This window comes from Eucalyptus grandis, chromosome 2 (genome assembly GCF_016545825.1).
Source record: "Eucalyptus grandis isolate ANBG69807.140 chromosome 2, ASM1654582v1, whole genome shotgun sequence".
Classification (NCBI taxonomy): Eukaryota; Viridiplantae; Streptophyta; class Magnoliopsida; order Myrtales; family Myrtaceae; genus Eucalyptus; species Eucalyptus grandis.
In genome coordinates this window covers 9,674,099-9,693,144 of record NC_052613.1, presented here as the reverse complement: position 1 = coordinate 9,693,144, position 19,046 = coordinate 9,674,099, and the positions used below count along the sequence as shown (strand labels likewise).

General features: G+C 42.3%; 2 protein-coding genes across 2 annotated transcripts; both read left to right on the top strand.

Annotated features, from left to right (window-relative positions):
• Positions 1-1,811: 1,811 nt before the first annotated feature.
• LOC104434429 (LEAF RUST 10 DISEASE-RESISTANCE LOCUS RECEPTOR-LIKE PROTEIN KINASE-like 2.1) lies at positions 1,812-7,239 on the top strand. The gene is made up of 3 exons (XM_018862156.2): positions 1,812-2,964; positions 5,818-5,850; positions 6,022-7,239. Exons 1-3 carry the CDS (start codon positions 2,187-2,189, stop codon positions 6,885-6,887), a joined length of 1,677 nt encoding a protein of 558 aa, XP_018717701.2. The 5' UTR covers positions 1,812-2,186; the 3' UTR covers positions 6,888-7,239.
• A 10,128-nt stretch (positions 7,240-17,367) lies between these two features.
• LOC120290477 (LEAF RUST 10 DISEASE-RESISTANCE LOCUS RECEPTOR-LIKE PROTEIN KINASE-like 2.4) lies at positions 17,368-17,925 on the top strand. Its single transcript, XM_039306750.1, has one exon. The coding sequence runs from the start codon at positions 17,368-17,370 to the stop codon at positions 17,923-17,925; it is 558 nt and encodes a 185-aa protein (XP_039162684.1).
• The last annotated feature ends 1,121 nt before the right edge of the window (positions 17,926-19,046 follow it).

The window sequence follows — 19,046 nt, the reverse complement described above, 5'->3', positions numbered from 1 at the left end:
TCTTTTCTCTTTTTTTTGACTTTTCAAACTTTCTTTTGTTTCTTTTTTTAAAAAACAAAGTGGACCCCACCACTAAGGAAAAAGAGCCCAACTATTACACTCGCTGTTTCCCAAGTTCTTTTATGCGAGGGAGACGACGATGGGTGCGTTTGGGAACCACTTCCCAAAGCCCCTTTGAAGCCTAAAGATACTTGGCCAAATGCCAGCCCGTTTGCGAAAATTTTTTGAGCCCGCATTCCCTAAATGCCAGCATGTGTGAAGCCGAAAGCCCAAGGCAGGGGGGGACCTACCTTGGGCTTTCGGCTTTTTCGGCATGCCCATACGGGCACTTTGTTCATAATTTTTTTTCCGAAATTGTCCTCACGAATGTTTTGTTTTTTCGGTTCTTGCCCTTGTGTCACAACTGTTCATCTTCTCGGGGGTTCGGTTCCGGCCGACCGCGAGCGGCCGGCGTTTGCTAGAGGGACGCCGACGATCGTCAGGGGGTGGCGCGACCGACGCCGGAGGTGGCGCAACCGACGCTAGAGGTGGCGCGACCGAGGGCCGGGTCACCGCAACCCGGATCCGAGGGCGGCGGACGGTCTTCTTCTTCCGCGAGCGGTCGCGGCGACCGTCGCCCGACGAGCGACGCCGGGCGGTGGCGCGACCGCCGCGACCCACGGCAAGGTGCGGGTCACCGCGACCCAGATCAGGGGGCGGCGGGGTCGCGGGAGGACCTTGACGCCCGATCCGGGTCGCGCGACCTCGCGGCCCCCGGATCCGGGTCGCGGCGGCGTCGTGCGACCTCCGCGACCTCGCCGCCCGAGTACCGAGGGCGGCGCGGTCGCGCGACCCCGCCACAACCCAGATCCGGGGCGGCGAGGTCCTCCCGCGACCTCGCTGCCCAGATCCGGCGTCGCCGGAGGTCGCCGAAGGTCGCGACGGCGTCGCGCGACCTTGCTGCCCCAGATCCGACGTCGCCGGAGGTCGCCGGCGGCCACTGCCCTTTGGTCAATTTTTTTTAATTTTTCTTTTGATAATTTTTTTTTTACCACAAAAATCATTTGTAAGTGTAATTCCCCAAATGCTATTTTGCTCAAAATACTTTACAAAGAGCTTTCAAAGTATAATTTACCAAACACGGTTGCATTTTGGAAAACACCCTTAACTCAAAGGTATTTGCATTTTCCTAAAGACTTTCCCCAAAAGTGGTTCCCAAAAGCACCCGATGTCCCCGACGATGTCCACTATATTGACTGCCACCACTCTTTTAATTGCGGAACTGTCGCATATGTAACTTACCCTTTTTGGGGAGGCGACCGACCCCAATTCTGTGGGCTTCCAAGATTCAAGGTCGACTGCTATGAGGACGAATTCCCTATCTTTGAGCACCAAGAGTGGAAGTCTTATTTTCAGTACTTGAGGCCCGAGCGATTGACGGGCCTTAGCAATTCCGTCGTGAAAAAATGGCAAGCTTCGCTTATTGCTTCCTAGCTAAGATGGCAAGCTTTGCTTATTGCTTCCTAGCTAAAGATCCAATATGGATTATCATCACTGTAAATCACGAGAAATGGGCCCGATCCGCTTGGCCATGGAGCCACTGCCCTTTTCGATCAACTGATTTTATCTAAATTGCAGTTGGGGCTGATGATATGTCGATATCATCAGTCAAATCATTTCAAAAAAAATAAAAAAAGATGACGGGGCGAAGTTAAAAGAAACTCGTTCGGATGAAAGTTTGGCCGCCTCAGTTCTGAGGCTCCTATCCCTTCTGTTCTCTAGTCTAGGTGATGGCCATGCTTCTGTCTAGAACGCTGCAAACGACGTTCGTGAGGTCCTTATTGAAGTTTCCTCAAAGTGAACCGTGAAGGAGATTGGCAAAGCTCGTTGATTAGTCAGGGGCTGCCCTGTAGGAATTGTAAATTGGGGAATATTAGTCCAAGTCGTCCCAAGTCAACTTTACAATTAGCTGGCAGCTCAAGCTACTTGGCTTTGTTTCCACGTGCCTTGTTCTCCTTCTTTTCCTCTTAGCTTCTGTCTCACCGCGCCAAAGTCTTGGTCTTCCGTGGGGCCAAGGCGAGAGGTTCTCGTTAGTGCATCGGGTCAAGTCCTCCATTCCAAAACCAGCATTATTATTTATCTCTCTGCATCCTCTTCCTTTATATATACCCTCCTCCTTGTTTTGCTTCAACTCCAGCTCCCTTCAAATGGATCTTACCATGTCATGTTCCTCTCTCTCCTTGCTCTTCTTCCTCATCTCCCTCCAAATTCACTTCCTGGCGCCAGCTGCCAGCGCGTTCCCACTGTTCCAAGAGTGCGCTCCTTCTAATTGCGGAGGTCAAGAAGTCAGCTATCCTTTCAGGCTTGATAAGCAACCGACATACTGTGGGCATCCAGGCTACGAGCTTGACTGCGACGGAGATAGCCTGACACTGTCCATCGAGTCCCTGGAATATCGAGTGATCCACATGAATACCAGCACACAGATCCTCGTGGTGGTGAGGATGAATTTATCAGAAGATATATGTCTTGAAACATATAATGAAACCACTTTAGACTTGAATCTCTTCAACTACACTTCCAACGACCTCAATTCCACCTTATTCTACAATTGCGACTCACGGCCAAACCTCACATTGCCGACCTCTCCACCTTATCGGTTCTCTTGTCCCAATTCTAAAGATGGCTACTTTGTTCCCGGGGACAACCTTCCAAAGCCACTGCTCAGCACTTGCAGTTCCATTGTTCATGTCCCGATTTCAAAAAGTGAACCTTTAGGTTTTCCACCACCTTCAATGGACGGCAACAATAATCCTACTATTAGTGAGATCCTCAACGAACGCTTTGAGATCACCTGGATTCTCAACACTTCGCAGTGCGAAAGTTGCAATAAATCCGGGGGAAGATGCGGGTATGGCTGGGCAGGGCAAGAATTCTGTTGTTTTTGCCCTGAGGGAGTCAATTCAACGACTTGCGGCCGACCGGGTATGTATGCTTACTCTCCTCTAACTTGTGGATTTCAATTAGTTAATATTATTCCATGGGAGGATTGCTAGGTTTGATTTTTATATGGAAAAACGATCCGCTCATGCCCCCTAAAAGCCTGATAGTCTCATTTAGCTGGGCATGCCCTTCTCTCTGATATGATAAAGTGCAGTAATCTCATTCTCGCTGCGACATAATCATGCCAAGATTTAGACTCCAAGTCCTAAAACTTTATCACCCCATTCTCAACAGCCTTCCTTGCCTTAACTGTTGGATCATTAGGTCTGTATCTGCAAACCCGCAAGATCCAACGGTTCAAATACGACGAGCAATGGTGCTCCAAGTTTACCTTAAAATTTCACATCATGGACCAGTAATTTAAATCGGAACACTTAGCATAAGTCAATCAACCTAAAATTTAAATTTGACTTGTTCTTAAGTTTCCACAGCATCAACTCTTGACCCCTCAAATGGGCTACGCTTTTTCCACAGTGGGAACCTTGAAAAAAGGGTTCCACTTCTCAATTTCAACTTCACAGGAAGAACGCGGGACGAAATTGCTTTGCATGTTTCCTCTGTCTTCCTCAACAATTCCACCTCCAGACCCAGTTTGAACGCTCACTCCTCCACGAAATTTCAGAAGACTAAAACTGGTCTCGGTCAAAGTTGACGATCAAAATAGATTTCTATATCATACTGAGGAAGAATTAGCGACATCCATCTCTTTCACACTTGAGTCCGGAGAAAGTGAATACAAAAAGTATTTATCCATCCTCAGCTTGCCCCTGTGAACTCTAAACCCTCGTTCCACAATTTATTGTCCACCCATGAGAGCATGAACTTACTCAAATGGGTGATGCAGCCACTCTCCTTCTCTCCTCTCCTTCAAGCTCCGTCCTCGTCTTCGTCCTCTGCCTCGCTTGGTATATGCTTCGAAGTTGAAGAACTGACACGACTGTAATAGGACTTAGGACCGATTCAAACCAACTCCATTTGATGTTTCTGCAAATGTTTTCCACACCCTCTGCTACTTTATTCGCCTATCCTCTGAAATCCTCTGCCTCCGTCCGGTTCGAATGTATCACCCAAACTTCATGTGTGTGCAGCAAATTGTCACCGATTTTCGCAAATGTTTTCCACTCTCTCTCCTACCTCTTTCTCCTATGCCCTGAAATCCTTTGCCTCCTTCCGGTCCAAATGAATCATCCAAACTTCATGTGCGTAGCAAATTGTCACCAATTGCTCCTTATCATCATCTTCGCCAACTTCTATCGAGCTCTATCGGATCATGCACAGTATGAGGCCTGCATGCCTCGAAACTGCATATATGGGCCGAAAATCAGCTACCCTTTTAGGATTTATGGCGAACAAGAGTCTTATTGGGGCTATCCGAATTTCAAGATTACCTGCAAAGAGACATACCCTGTCCTGACTTTCTCGGACGGGGAATTCACTATCAAGGATATCTTCTATGCAAACAATTGGTTCCTCCTGCTAATGCCCGTGTAGCAGTAATCCTGTGATGCTCCACCCCATAATATCAGTCTTGAAAGGACGCCTTTCAATCTCAGTTCCACTAATGCCGATCTGTTCTTCTACTACAATTGCACCTTGCAGCCAACAAGCTTTTACAAATCCAGTGGACTGTCCTCGTTTTTCTTTTTTTTTTTTTTTGGTCGAAACTGTCCTCGCAGCTTCACCCACCATTCTTTTACTTTTTTTCCTGAGGAAGCATTGCAGGAAATGAATTCCTATTCTGTCATCAGCTCCTGCTATTCCGCAGTTAGCATTCCTCTTTACATTAATGCCCATTTCACGGGCTTGAAGAATGATTCCTATTGAACTGGACTGCAGTTAATAGTTAGCTCTTTAGGTCGGTATCTGCTACCATAACATCAAATGGTTAAATAAATTGAGTGAAGATGCTCCGACTTCACCGTAAAATTTTGCAAATGTTGGGCTTAAACTACAAGTTTCTTCTTGGGCTTTTATTATGAACACAACCAAATGATCATTTGGGTAGTTGAAATATATTATTGATAGAGGTGAACTGCACACTTAATTAAATCTTTGCACAATCAATGAAAATTTTGTTCATGATGATAGTGGGGAAATAAATACTGAAAATGTTTTTACTGTTATTTAAGAACTGTATCATTTATACGTGATGTGGATAATGTCCTCAAGCTTTTCCAATTTCTTTGCCTTGGCTTAGACTGCGGACTCGCTTACCGCTGCAAACAAAACTCTCCGATCTGTTGTGTCCCCAAGACATCTTATGGGAACCTCATATTTTGATGTTTCTATCTTTCTGCAATAGTTTGCTAGTTATCAATTGGGTGTTCATTCTTGCCTGAACATGAGCTGCCCAATTGTTTTATCTGTGGGACGACTTCTAGTCAAACCTATAGGTCCGCTTAGAGGCTAAAAGAGTCGAGACATGTCCAGAATATACCACCCATTCAATACACAGAAAGTTTTATCTGTGTCCGCCTCTGATACCACATCATCGATCATATTGCAGTGTGTTTGCTACTTCTAAACCAGATAAATTTTTTTGCTGTCTTCCTGATAGCTCTAGAATTAAGGATTTGAGCTAATGTCTATACTTGTTAGTCAATCAAGCACAGATCCATTTGCATGTGTTTCCAATTTCTCTGGTAAGATGTCACTAATCGATCCAAACTGGTGAATCTGTAATATTTTCACTCAATCGGGGGGTTTTTTTCTTCCTTGAAACAGAATGATCTATTACCTCATGATGTGCCTGATCTTTATATCTCTTAGACACTTTGAAGTTATTAGTTTGCAATTCGTTGACACATTTTTCACTCTTGATGACTATTGTCTCAGGAAAACAAAGGGTTGGAGTGAAAATTGGAATAGGTAATTATTTCAAGACTTTCTCTTCCACTTCTCTATATTCTCCTCCGCAATTTGTTGCGACTTTTTGGCAGTAATCTTGCATCGTTGCTCAATGGAATCAATATTTCCAAAATATCCTAGAAGCCTTGAAGAAGTGAGATTGCTGTTCAAAAATATTCTCCATTTTTTCAGGAATGGCTGCATCGGGAGTTGGAATTGGGATCACCCTTATTATAATGCTTTCCTTTAGGAAGAAACGAGTGATCAGAATTATTATGGCTTTGATAAAGCATAGGAGTGAGCAATTCGATGGCGAAATGAAGATTGAGGGACTTGTCTCTTCAAGAAGATATACCTACAAAGACATCAAGAGGATGACCAACTCTTTCAAAGAAAAGTTAGGTGAGGGAGGCTATGGCTGCGTGTATAAAGGCAAGCTTCGAGATGATCAATTTGTGGCAGTAAAGCTTCTAAAGAAGCTGAAAGGCAATGCTGAAGAATTTTTCAATGAAGTTGCGAGCATAAGTAGGACTTCTCATATCAATGTTGTTAACCTCTTGGGGTTTTGTTTTGAAGGAAGAAAAAGAGCTTTGGTTTATGAGTTCATGCCCAATGGATCACTCGAAAAATTCATATTTAACAGGAGTAACACTTTGGAGGTAGATCAGCAATTGAGTTGGGACACAATGTACCAGATTTCGCTCGGCATAGCTCATGGGCTAGAGTACTTGCATAGAGGATGTAATACAAGGATCCTGCACTTCGACATAAAACCTCACAACATTCTTCTTGATGCAAACTATCATCCCAAGATTTCCGACTTTGGTCTTGCCAAAATATGCCCAAGAGAAGAGAGCATCGTGTCATTGCTTGGTGCCCGAGGCACCGTCGGATACATTGCTCCCGAGCTAATCATAAGGAACATCGGAGGGGTTTCTCACAAATCAGATGTCTATAGTTATGGCATGATGGTTCTAGAGATGATCAGCAAGAGGAAAAACATTGAAGTCACAGTAGCTCATACGAGTGAAATATACTTTCCTTATTGGGTCCACTGACGCTTGGAGCTCCGAGAAGAGCTTGGCCTGCATGGGATCACAAATGAGGAGGATGAAGGAATTGCAAAGAAGATGATTGTAATAGGCTTATGGTGCATTCAGATCGATCCGAGAGCTCGACCATCAATGACCGGAGTTGTGGAGATGCTAAAAGGTAGTGTTGATACCTTACAAATTCCTCCCAGACCATCCTTGTCATCACTCTCTAGATCACCCGAGGCTTGTCAATGTATGCCAGAGAGAAATGATTCGACTTGGCACGATTCAATATCAATTACATCAGACTAACATAGTTTGTAATAGAGTATTTACAGGGGTCAACATATCTACTGCTTTTGACCTGGACCCTTCAAGTGCCTTTTAGCAGAGACGTCCACGACTTCTTTTAGAGAATATATTTGAGCCCTTCCTTTTGCATATATTCAAAAGAAGCGCCTTCTCATCGTGTACGTAATATAATGAAAATACAAGAAGTCAAACCGGTCAAAGATGTCCTTCTCCAAACAGAAAAGAAAATCAACATCCACCACCCCAAGAACCAGATTTGATTCGGATTAAAAAAATGCACATTTAGATTTTGAAAAAAAAAATCAATAAATCCTCCAAATGGATCAAATTTCGTACGTGACTTAAATTGGAGACATAATTTATTGCATCAATGTACGGTGCCGGCAGTCCAAATTTCGAAATTCAATGCTTTCATGCATATCATATGTATATATGTATTTGGTGTGATGTTTAGACCTTTTTCTCTAGCAGTTTCTCAGGATTATTGCTCCGTAAAGTATTATAATCGAAAATTTTAGAAAATGAAAATACTACAACCTTATAGCTCTTGATTACGTATTAAATTTTGCTCGCAATGATTTAAGATCATTAATCTCTTAATCGTAGCCACGTATATTGTTGACACCTATTTTTTTCTCAAATAGATACTTTAAATAAATAAATAAATAAATAACCCGCCTTTCCTTCCTTTCCCCGCATGGGCCTGGGCCCCGACCCCTTCTTTTCCTTCTTCTCTTCCAAGCCCAACCCAGCCTTTCCCTCTATGCGTAAGCTAGGCCCTCTCCTCCTCTTTCCCTCTTTTCCTTACGCATTTTGCTACGGTGAAGAGGAAGGACGCTGGGTACGAGCAGAGGAGACGACAGAGGTAGAGGAGGCAAGGGGAGCGTTCGACTGGAGTTGGTGGTCGGGGATCAGGCCAGCAGAGACGACTGGCGTCGTAGGAAGCCATGCGCACCAGCCGGAAAAGTTAAAACGGAGATGGGAACGGGGGAGACAGAGAGGGGGATAGGAGACCAAGATAGAGAGAGAGAGAGAGGAGATTCAAGAGAGGGAAAGAGAGTCCGAGGGAAAGGAACTGAGAGAACGACTGAGAGTGAGAATGAATTCTCCGGTCGCTTGGCCACGCCGGAGTTCCTTTCGATGACCCCAGCTGCTATCCTTGTCGTCCCGACTTTGCTTTCCCGATACCCACATATCCGGTATGTAATGCCCCGGGTCTCCACTATATACATATTGTCCGCGTTGGATACTAAGTCCTCACGGTTTTATTCCTCTCGGGCAGCCCATACTACCTAAGAAAACGCGTATGTACAGTTTAGAGGGACCCATAATCTTATAAGATAGCCCATGACTCCCTCCCTAGGCAATGTGGGACAAGAGAGGGACTCTACTCTGATACCACTTGTAACATTCCGGGTCTCCACTGTACACATATTGTCCGCTTTGGACACTAAGTCCTCACGGTTTTTGTTCCTCTTGAGATAGCCCATACTACCCCAAGAAAATGCGTATATACAGTTAGAGGGGATCCAAGCCTTATAAGCTAGCCAAGATCTCCCTCCCTAGGCGATGTGGGATAAGAGAGAGACCCATTCCTTGCGCACGTTCGAGGACCGTCGCTCGGGCCGTCACACTCTCCACCTCTTAATAGAAGAGTGTCCTCACTGTAGCCCCACACGAGGTCGGGAGTCAAAACAACATTCTTGCTGTGGCTCCACACGCGATCGGGAGTTGGCTCTGATACCGCTTTGGACACTAAATCCTCACGGTTTTGTTCCTCTCGAGATAGCCCATACTACCCCAAGAAAACGTGTATATACAGTTAGAGGGCACCCAAGCCATATAAGCTAGCCAAGACCTCTCTTCTTAGGCGATGTGGGACAAGAGAGGGATCCCTTCCTTGCGTGCACGTCTGAGGACCGTCGCTCGGGCCGTCAATATGGCCCGAGCGGCGGTGCGCGAGGAGGAGGGATGCCGGTGCATCCGCGCCTCAATCCTCGGACGTGCACAAGGAAGGAGTCTCTCTCTTGTCCCACATCGCCTAGGGAGGGAGTCTTGGGCTATCTTATAAGGCCATAGGTCCCTCTAAACTATACATATACGTTTTCTTGGGGTAGTATGGGCTGCCCCGAGAGGAACAAAACGGTGAGGACTTAGTGTCCAAAACAGACAATATATGTATAGTGGAGACCCGGGATGTTATAAGTGGTATCAGAGCTGACTCCCGACCGCGTGTGGGGCCATAGCAAGAATGTTGTTCTGACACCTAACCTCGTGTTGGGCCACAGCGAGGATGCTGTTCTGTTAAGAGGTAGAGAGTGTGATGGCCCAAGCGACGGTGCGCGGGGAGAAGGGATGGCAATACGTCCGCGCCTCGGTCCCCGAACGTGCGCAAGGAAGGAGTCCCTCTCTTGTCCCACATCGCCTAGGGAGGGAGTCCCGGGCTATCTTATAAGGCCATGGGTCCCTCTAAACTGTACATATGCATTTTCTTGGGGTAATATGGGCTGCCTCGAGAGGAACAAAACCGAGAGGATATATTTCAAGTCAAGTTTCATTTCTACCAAGTTTGATTCTCCCCAAGTTCTTGGTTGCCTTTTGTTTTGTGTTTTGGTATGTTCTATGAAGGCTCTTTGCAGTGGTGGCGTGGCCATGAGGGTGAGTTTTAAATGATTGATGATGGGGATTGTTGTTGAAGGGCAGCGGTCCTATAACTGGTGGTATCTTGTGTTGGGGATCTGGGGATATACGCATTTGCGTGATCTCGTCTGATGATGGGCGGACGTCGGTGAGACTTGGCGGAGTCTCGGGCGTGGGCGTGGGCGTGGGAGTGGGAGAGAAGCTGCTGTTCAGGGGAGGGAATGAGTCCAACTTGGACTCAAGACGTGGGGGGCCTTATGTTTGGTTCGGGCTGAATTTTGTTGTTGGGCTTAGGTTTGTTTATTGGGTTTAAGGTTATTTTCATGTCTAAGAAGGAGTTTGTGGATAGGTCAAGTAAGTGGGCTAATTTCGGAGCCGGGCTTATTTCGGACGTGCTGGAAGTTGTTTTAAAGTGATCGTAGTGTAAGTGGGCTTAAGTGTTTTCCTTTGATAAATTTGGACTTGATCTTGGCCCTTTTCCGAATGGGTTTAAGTCATTGAGCCCACTTCTTCAATTAGGCTTTTAGTGTTCATGACTCAAACCCATGAGTCCTTACCCGACCCACATTTGAATCGGGCGAAGGGCCCGGCCCGAGTTACTACTTTCGGGATGAAAAATTGCAAAAAGAAATATATTTAAAAAAAAAAAAAAAATTCAAATGTTTTTATATTTTTATAAAATCTAAAAAAATTAAAAAAATTAGTTTTTGAATAGTTTTCTCTTAAAATGTGGGAAAATCATCGACAAAAATGGGGCTCAAAATTGAACAAAATCTTAGGGCCTTGCAATAGGGTTATAATATTTCCCTTTTTGAGACAATGTATCAAATGATGGTGCACTTTCAATATATTGATTGTGATTTCCCTTTAACCTAGTTAGGAATGTCATTTTTCTTATTTTTTAATGTTAGATTATTGCTTTTCCTTGTAATTTATTTAATACTTTCTTGATTACTAATTGTTATTTTAATGATTGCATACCTACATTATCATATTATATGTTAGTGGATAAATTTAAAAATGAATCCAAATTATTTGATTGTTGAAATGAACAAGATTAGGTACCGAAAGAGCACTAATTAGTTAGTTAACGTAATGAAGTCTTCGACCCTAGTTTCTCTAGTTGCGTAAGAAGTGAGGTACACTCTCATACCTCACTGGGTTCCTAGCCGACCCCAATAGGCTAGTGGCGACTCCTAATTGCGAAATTCTTAAAAACACCCTAATATTGTGCGAGGTATGGGCTTGGGAGAACTATTGCCTAATCATGGGTCTTAGGTCCATCCTTTAGGCAATGTCCCTTAAACCTATTCCCTCCCCCCGAGGGATAGGTCGCGACATATATAATATGAGCTACCAAGTTATTAGCTTACTGGTTACTAATAGTGTAAAAGAGAACATAAAAAATGCCAACCCCTGCAACTTTCCGTAGACACTGTATTCTGTAAAATTTAATCATGAAAATTTCACTACCACAAAACTTACTAATAATAACTGAGATTTAAGACACTTAAACTCAGGTGTTTACTGGCACCATGACAACATTGGGTCATAGGCTACCTTAAGGGAGTTGCAACTCCAATGTGGGACAAAAATCCCAAGGAAATATGCAACATAAACTATTTAATTTTTTTTTTTGCTAGCACTAAAATTTGTATAACAGATGAAATGATGAAAAATGAACAATTTTTTGCGTTGCTTAGTAAGAATTGTGGGATAATTACCTAGTCAATCCCAAATTTATTGTCTAAATGCTAATTCGGTCATACATTTGTCAATTTTATCAATGCAGTCCTAAACATTTACTCGAAATTTCAAAGTAGTTCTTCTGAAAAACTGACGTTGGAAATTGTTAGTATGGTATCCAATCATCACCAATCGTACTATATGTGGATCATCACATCAACGATTTATGACAGCAATTGGTCGAAAAAACTACGTAGGAATATCTCGTCAAACTTATAATTATATTAATAAATTTGAGAAATTTAGGACTGAATTGACACTTATATAATAGGTATAAAACTAAATTGACACTTTTTTCTTAAGATTTTTGTAACAGGAACTTTGTTCCCAAGTGTAATTTAGAGGTCCCTTTGGCTCAGATGGTTCAAGGTTTGTTCCTAACAATTTGGTAGATCATCATCAATTTCAACACTTCAACACGTAGACGGGCCCTCCAATGTAATTGTTATTAAGAGGTCCCTTCAACTAGGAAGTATCATGGTCAGTTCCTCAAGACTTTCTAGTGCAGATCTTCTGTGTAGGACAACGATGCATTTACATTGGGTGCTTGAATAATGGACGCATGGGACCAATTTCTGCCTCGCTTAGCATTTGCTTCGAAGTCGATGAACTAGCACACGACAGTTTTTGGAGCTAGGACCAATTCAAACTAACTCCATTTGATTTGTCTTCTATCCTGCTTTGCCTCCTTCCATTCCAAATGAATCTCCAGAGCTTCAACTGCGAAGCTAGTTGTTGTCGATTAAGCCTTATCATTGTCTTCACCATCTTAGGGCCCACATGGTAACATTTCTATTTCTCCTTATTTTTGTTCTTTTGTTCCACGGAACAAAAAAAAGAACAGAAATCTGTTTAGTAATGCCAACTTATTTTTCTATTCCCCGGAATAGAAAAGTGGCTGGGAAATAGATTTCAAATAGAAATAAGAAAAAAAAGTAGCTTCTCGTTCTCGGGAACAATTTCTAGAAATAAGTTTTTTCTTTTCCTTTTCTAGTTTTCTTTTGTTCTTCTTCCTTGTTGTGGCCACCGTTGGTTGCTTGCCAACCATCGACCACCTCCTGCTACACGCAGCCACCGTCGATAGTCGATCGCCGATGACAGTTGCCGCTACCCGTAGCCCACCAGCCAACGACCGCCACCATTTGCTGGCAGCTTACCATCGCTAACCGCCGCACGACCGCTACCTATCGCCGCATGACCGCCAACTATCGCCGCCGATCGCCACCCATAGCTCACCAGCCATCGCCCCCACCTGCAGCCGGTGGGCTATGGGCGGAAATCCTGCAATTGTGGTTGGTGGTCATGCAGCAATCGTGCGGCGGTCATGCGATAGTCATGTGGCGGTCGTGCGACGGTCGTGCAACGATCGTGCGGCAGTAAGCAGCAATTAGCGATCTGTGAGTAAGAAGAAAAAACAAATCAATACAAAAAATTTTAAATTTTTACCAAACATATTTCTATTCTTTTTATATTCCAAGAATAGAAATTTTGTAGAATTACCAAACACCTTATTTTACTCAGAAATTGTTCCCAAAGTAGAAAAAAAAAACTATTTCTGAAAAAAAATAGTTCTGGAATAGAAACGTTGCCATGCACACCCTTATCCTATCGGGGTATATCTGAAGATGCGTAGTACGAGGCCTGCACACCTTGGAACTGCGGATATGGCTCGGATATCAGCTACCCTTTGACAAGATGCTCCTCATTCTTATGATGGTAAAGGCCTAGGGGATTCAGTTTTCTGCTTTTGCTTCTTGACTAAGATTTCGTATCTATTGCTTTGCTTGATCTTTCATTTCTATATACGGAGAGAAGGTGTAAATTAGAACTTCACCTCAACCTTCTCTGCCTTGATTGTTTGATCTTGAGGTTGCCATCTGCGTCCCACAAGATCCAATTATTTTAATGTATTGAGTGAAGATGCAGCAAATTTACGGTAAAATTTGGATATGTCAAATTAAAGCGACTTGACTTTCTTTGCGGAATTTTGTTGTGCTCGCAACCAAACAAAAAAAAGTTTTCACCTCCATTAGTGATGCCAAAATCTGACCACACGTGCAGTTGAAAAATAACATTGATAGATTTGAACTCTGCATATAAAACAGTTCTTTCAGGGTGGATCCAAGCATGAGCACATGCTTCCATTCAAGATATACGCATGATCTATTGCACTGTAGGAAGCACTCTTTTACTAGTTTCATCGCAACTTCATTCAGGGTTTATTTGATAAGCATTTGTGTCCTGGCATGGAAACGTGGCATTTAAGGGACAAAAGCCTTAATAGGCAATCCGTTAAATTGTGTTTTTCGTTGTCTATTTTCTATAAAGATTTGCAACTTAGAAGCCTCAATAAAGTTATGAAGTGAGATTGCTGTTTTGAAATGTTCCATGTTTTTTCAAGAATAGTAGCATCAGGAGCTGGAATTGGCATCACCCTTATTTTAATGCTTTTCTTAAAGAAGAAACCTGTCACGACCTGAACCTTGGGCACATGCACATCTCTCAATGGTCGATATAAATTTAGCAACATCCCAGGAACTATTGCCGACCCATTCTTTAATTTGCACATGCGGAAATGTAAAATAATCTCCATACAATAAAACAGTGGGATAGATAGAAAGTTAGGGTAATATTTTTCTCAAGTCGCACCTACAACATTACAATATTTTATGTATATATACTAGTTTAACACCCCAAAGTCTGATACAAAAAGTGAAGCTGTTTGACTACCTATAAGTTAAGCTTCTATTTACAAGACCGAGGTTCACTGTTACACTATCATATTTCTCAACCCTTCTAGAGTGAACTGTCACCCATCCCCAGCCTCGACGGAAGACTCGTCATCACCTGGGAGAAGGTAGCGAGAATTCTACTCTTCCTTCCTTGCAAACCACTGTACACTACTTGGCCTTCCTTTGTCTAGGAACTTGAAAATGTTAGCCTACTAAGGGATGAGATCACATCTCAACAAGTCAATCTACTAAACCCAGATTAGGAGAAGGGTACATATAACATGCAGTCTAATCACCCTTCTTACCCTTTCTCATCAATTGCAATTTCATGCACGTTAGTGGCATTCAATCATACAATATCACATTGACATCACTTAGCAGTTGAATACTTCAGTGCATATACAGATAGGGATGCAAATGTCAGATCATTGACCGTGGCTAATTTTTAATAGATAATAGTCATCCGATATAACCGGGCTTCGCCTCACACCGTTGAGTGCAGCAACGTCTACATCTAGACGGCATTCCAATTAAGGAGCATTGGCCCAGCATCCTGCGACTGGCATTCGTTGACTTGGGGCATTCTCGAAGGAGCATCATCTGGCCCCAAAGGCACGTGATGGAATCATGTCGTGAATGTATATGATCGATGTCACATTTCAATAATCAATTATATACAGCATCCATAGCATCAATTGAGCAATTTCATAGCAAGAATTCTTCAAAACAAGCATATACTCTTATTCATCCAAATTGACAGAGAACTGTCCAATAACGCTCTCCCAATTTCGAAGTCAGAAACTCATCCACACAATCTCGAAAAATTATCAAATTTGGAAACGTGCTAGACAACATATAAACAGACATTTTTCATGAAGACACCAAGATCCAGATCCCTCTGGATTCGGCCTAGAAATTATTTCTATCCAGCACAAAAATCGGGTCCAGTTCCAGAGAGTCTAACTCATCGAAATCAGTTCGGTTTTGGGTCGAAATCTTGTCCATTTGATTTGAAATTCTAGTATGTTATATTAGAAGTTGTGAGGAACAACTTTGATGAAGGAACTGATTGAAAATTTGACCTCTAAAGGTAGGTAACAACCCTTGGAATCATGGCAGGTCACGGGTTACAGAACTGTCCGAAATACTGTTCCGAGGATGACGTCATTAAAATCGTCATCTTTTTAATTTCTAAAAATTCTGAAAAAAATATATGTTATTATTTAGGATGTCCAAAACATTTCTTCAGAAGGAAATTTCTTCAAAATTGCATCAAAAAGTTGTCCACAAAATTAGCAAAACATACATATCCTGGAAACTATTTTAGAAAAACAACCACTCTTCTAGTCGGGATCTCCGTCCACAACATATGTTTTGCCCTATAAACCCTATCTAAACTTTTCTATAGCCATTATAACATCCCTAAGCAACATTCATCCATATATAACTTCATCTACATGGTTCCTCTACATAAAAAATCTCTAAAGAATGTACTCAGCCCCTAATATGAGTTTATGAGACAACTTACCACCGAAACTAATGACGATCCTCACTTGTGGCCGGACGGCAACACAAGGACAGCCCTGGAGTTTTTTTACAATGATTTGGACCCAGCACAACAGCTGGAGGTGTCGTTGAGCGACCACCACAGCAGCACACAAAGTCCCGGATTTTCTTGAGGAGGGAGGAACGCTCGAGACCTTCTGTTCGGTCGCTGCTTTGTCGTCCAAGGGGGAGCAAGAATGGCCGAATAAACTAACTTAAATAAGAAGAAGACAAGATTTTTTATGGCTGTGAAAAGGAAAGGAAATTGTTGTAAGGCTGGATAAGGGAAAAAGAGAGACAGGTGCACGGCAGCAGAGGAGAAGAAATAAGTGCGGAAGAAAAAGAAAAGAGGGTAAAGCAGAAGACTAAGACCCTTCGGCGAGAGAGAAAGAAAGGAAAGAAAAATAAAGAACAAGAAAGAAAAGGGAAAAGTAAAAAGGAAAGCAGCCCATTTGCTGCTGCACTTGTTTCCTACGGCAAGAAGAGATGAGGAAGGTGGGGAGTAAATGCCTGGAAGTTACTTAGCATTTACTCAGCATTTACCTTCTGTTTTTGGCCCCAAATTCCATGGAAAATTGGCTCTCCATTACTACCTTAGGTCCCACTTTCTTTTCCAAGTCCATCTCCATTAAATACCAAGGAAATTGAGGTGAAATTGTAAGAGAGAGGGATTCCTACGAATTTCCTTTTAAGGAGACTTCTCTTCTTTCTTATTTACCAAATTAACACTTAAGTTAATTGGGTCAAGTCTCCTAGTAGTCACTTATAAATCCTCATTTAAACTTCTATAACTCTTTCTCCAATTGTTTTATAATAAATACCCAAAACCTATTTAAAAAGTGGCATTTCCTTTTTATTCTTTTAATTTGTTACTCTTGTCCCTTTTCCGTTAACAATTCTCGTCGTCCATAAATTTTGAAAAGATGCAACAACATTCCCTGGGATTAATTGTGACACGTGACAATTCTTAATTTCTGTAATCGACATCATTTCCTCGGTTAATTTCAGTCAAATGTGATTTTAGCACAACCTAAATTATCGGTTAGTTTTTAGGAATTTTCGATGCAACTGACCCGTGGTCGATTATTCCGGAGCCACAATGTACATCTTCGACGCATTGACGACTCTCAATTGTCGTGAAAAATCTTGAAGTTTCAATTACGAGCACAAGGTACCAAAACAACAGAAAAATCGGTTTAGTGCCGATCGACGAGAATTCTGTAATTAGATGAAATCACGCCAGCCTAATTTTATCTCTATCGAATCGACCTATTTCCGATTTCTGATAGATTTTCGACTGTGCCGAAATGATCATTGTAGACTAACACGGTCGAGCAGTCAATTCATGGTCGAATTCTCAAGTCTGTTGCATCAAAATCCTTTAATAACTTTCCCGATTAGTCAAGTTATCTCAAGATTGATCGGCTTAGAGAATAGCGCTATAAGCACGTCGACGAAAAACCCGATTTATTTAATTGAAAACAGAAGTGGAAAATCAGACTATCACAAAACCATTTATCAGAAGAATTATGGCTTTGATCAAGCAAAGGAGTGAACATTTCGATGGCGAAATGAAAATCGAGGGACTGGTCTCTTCGAGTAGATACACCTACAACGACATTAAGAGGATGACCATCTCTTTTGAAGAAAAGTTAGGCCAGGGAGGCTATGGTTTTGTGTACAAAGGCAAGCTTGAAAATGGTCAGCTTGTGGCAGTCAAGCTTCTAAAGAAGCTTAAAGGCAATACTAAAGAATTTTTCAATGAAGTTGCGAGCATAAGCAAGATTTCTCATGTCAATGTCGTCACCCTCCTGGGATTCCATTTCGAAGGAAGCAAAAGAGCTTTGGTTTATGAGTTCATGCCCAATGGATCCCTCAAAAAGTCTATATTTAACAAGAGTAACACATTAGAGTTAGATCAACTATTCAGCTGGGACACATTGTACCCAATTTCCCTTCGCATAGCTCACGGGCTAGAGTACTTGCATAGAGGTTGCAACACGAGGATCTTGCACTTTGACATAAAGCCTCACAATATTCTTCTTGACGCAAACTATTGTCCTAAGATTTCCAACTTTGGTCTGTGAAAGCTAGTACGAGCACCTAGAGGGGGGTGAATAGGTGTAAAAACAAATTTCCGAGATAAGTGTGCATCACTAATCAACAATAGTTTATTCAAAGGAAATTCGACTCTTGTAAACAAAACGAGTTACGATCAAAGTAAAAGAGCGTAGGAAAGAGAATATGAACATAGAGTTTATAGTGGTTTAGCTTAATCCAAGCCTATGTCCACTCTTCCGCACTGACAGCCCATTGGCTGGATTTCACTATGAAACAAAAGAGTTGTTATAGTAAAGCTCTTTCTTGATTCTACAGTGTAGAGACTCTGCTACACTTCCTCAATGTCTCTCAAAGATATAGACTCTCTTTTGTGTACAAGATTTTGCTCAACAGTTTAATTAACTAAGAACAAGGAGCTTCAGACTTTGGAATTCTTCTATCGTGCACACACTCAAACAACAGGAACGTCTTCCTTATATACTCCTTCATGCCATCACACCTGTTGGCACTTACCAAATGAATTCTTCCAATCTACCCGTTGGACAGAATCAATTAGGAAGATTTTCGAGTTATTTAAGAAACATGATGATAGCCCACCAATCCTGCTCGTCCATACAATCAGGATCTAGGTTTCCATAAGTAGAACCTTCCAAGTATACTTCGCCAATCAACTGATCCAAAATCCTTGAATCAATCTTGATTTGAATAATGGATTCTGACATGCTATATCCAGCCAAGAGATTTTCTTCAGTCGACAGAATCAAATCCTTAACGAAATACTTCGTTTCGGATAAGCCTTTTTTGACGGTCTAGAAACTGTCAATGAGAATAGACTTTGAGTCTTGAGTTTGACAGTCCGGAGGTCTTCAGACTTTGATAGAAGAGTCTGCAAGTCTTCAGACTAGACTAATGAAAACGTTTTGTCAACTTCAAAACACTCAAGGAAGTTTTCTCCAACAATCTCCCCCTTTTTGATGGTGACAAAACTTTCTTGCAGATTTGGATAACTTTGACCTGCAAAACATTACTCAAGCAAACAAGGATATCTCACAAAAGATAAATAGCTTAATAACGATAATATTAGAATCTACATCTATAGAAAATATGTTAGTTCTGTAAATGAGCAAAGCCATGAGATATCAATAGT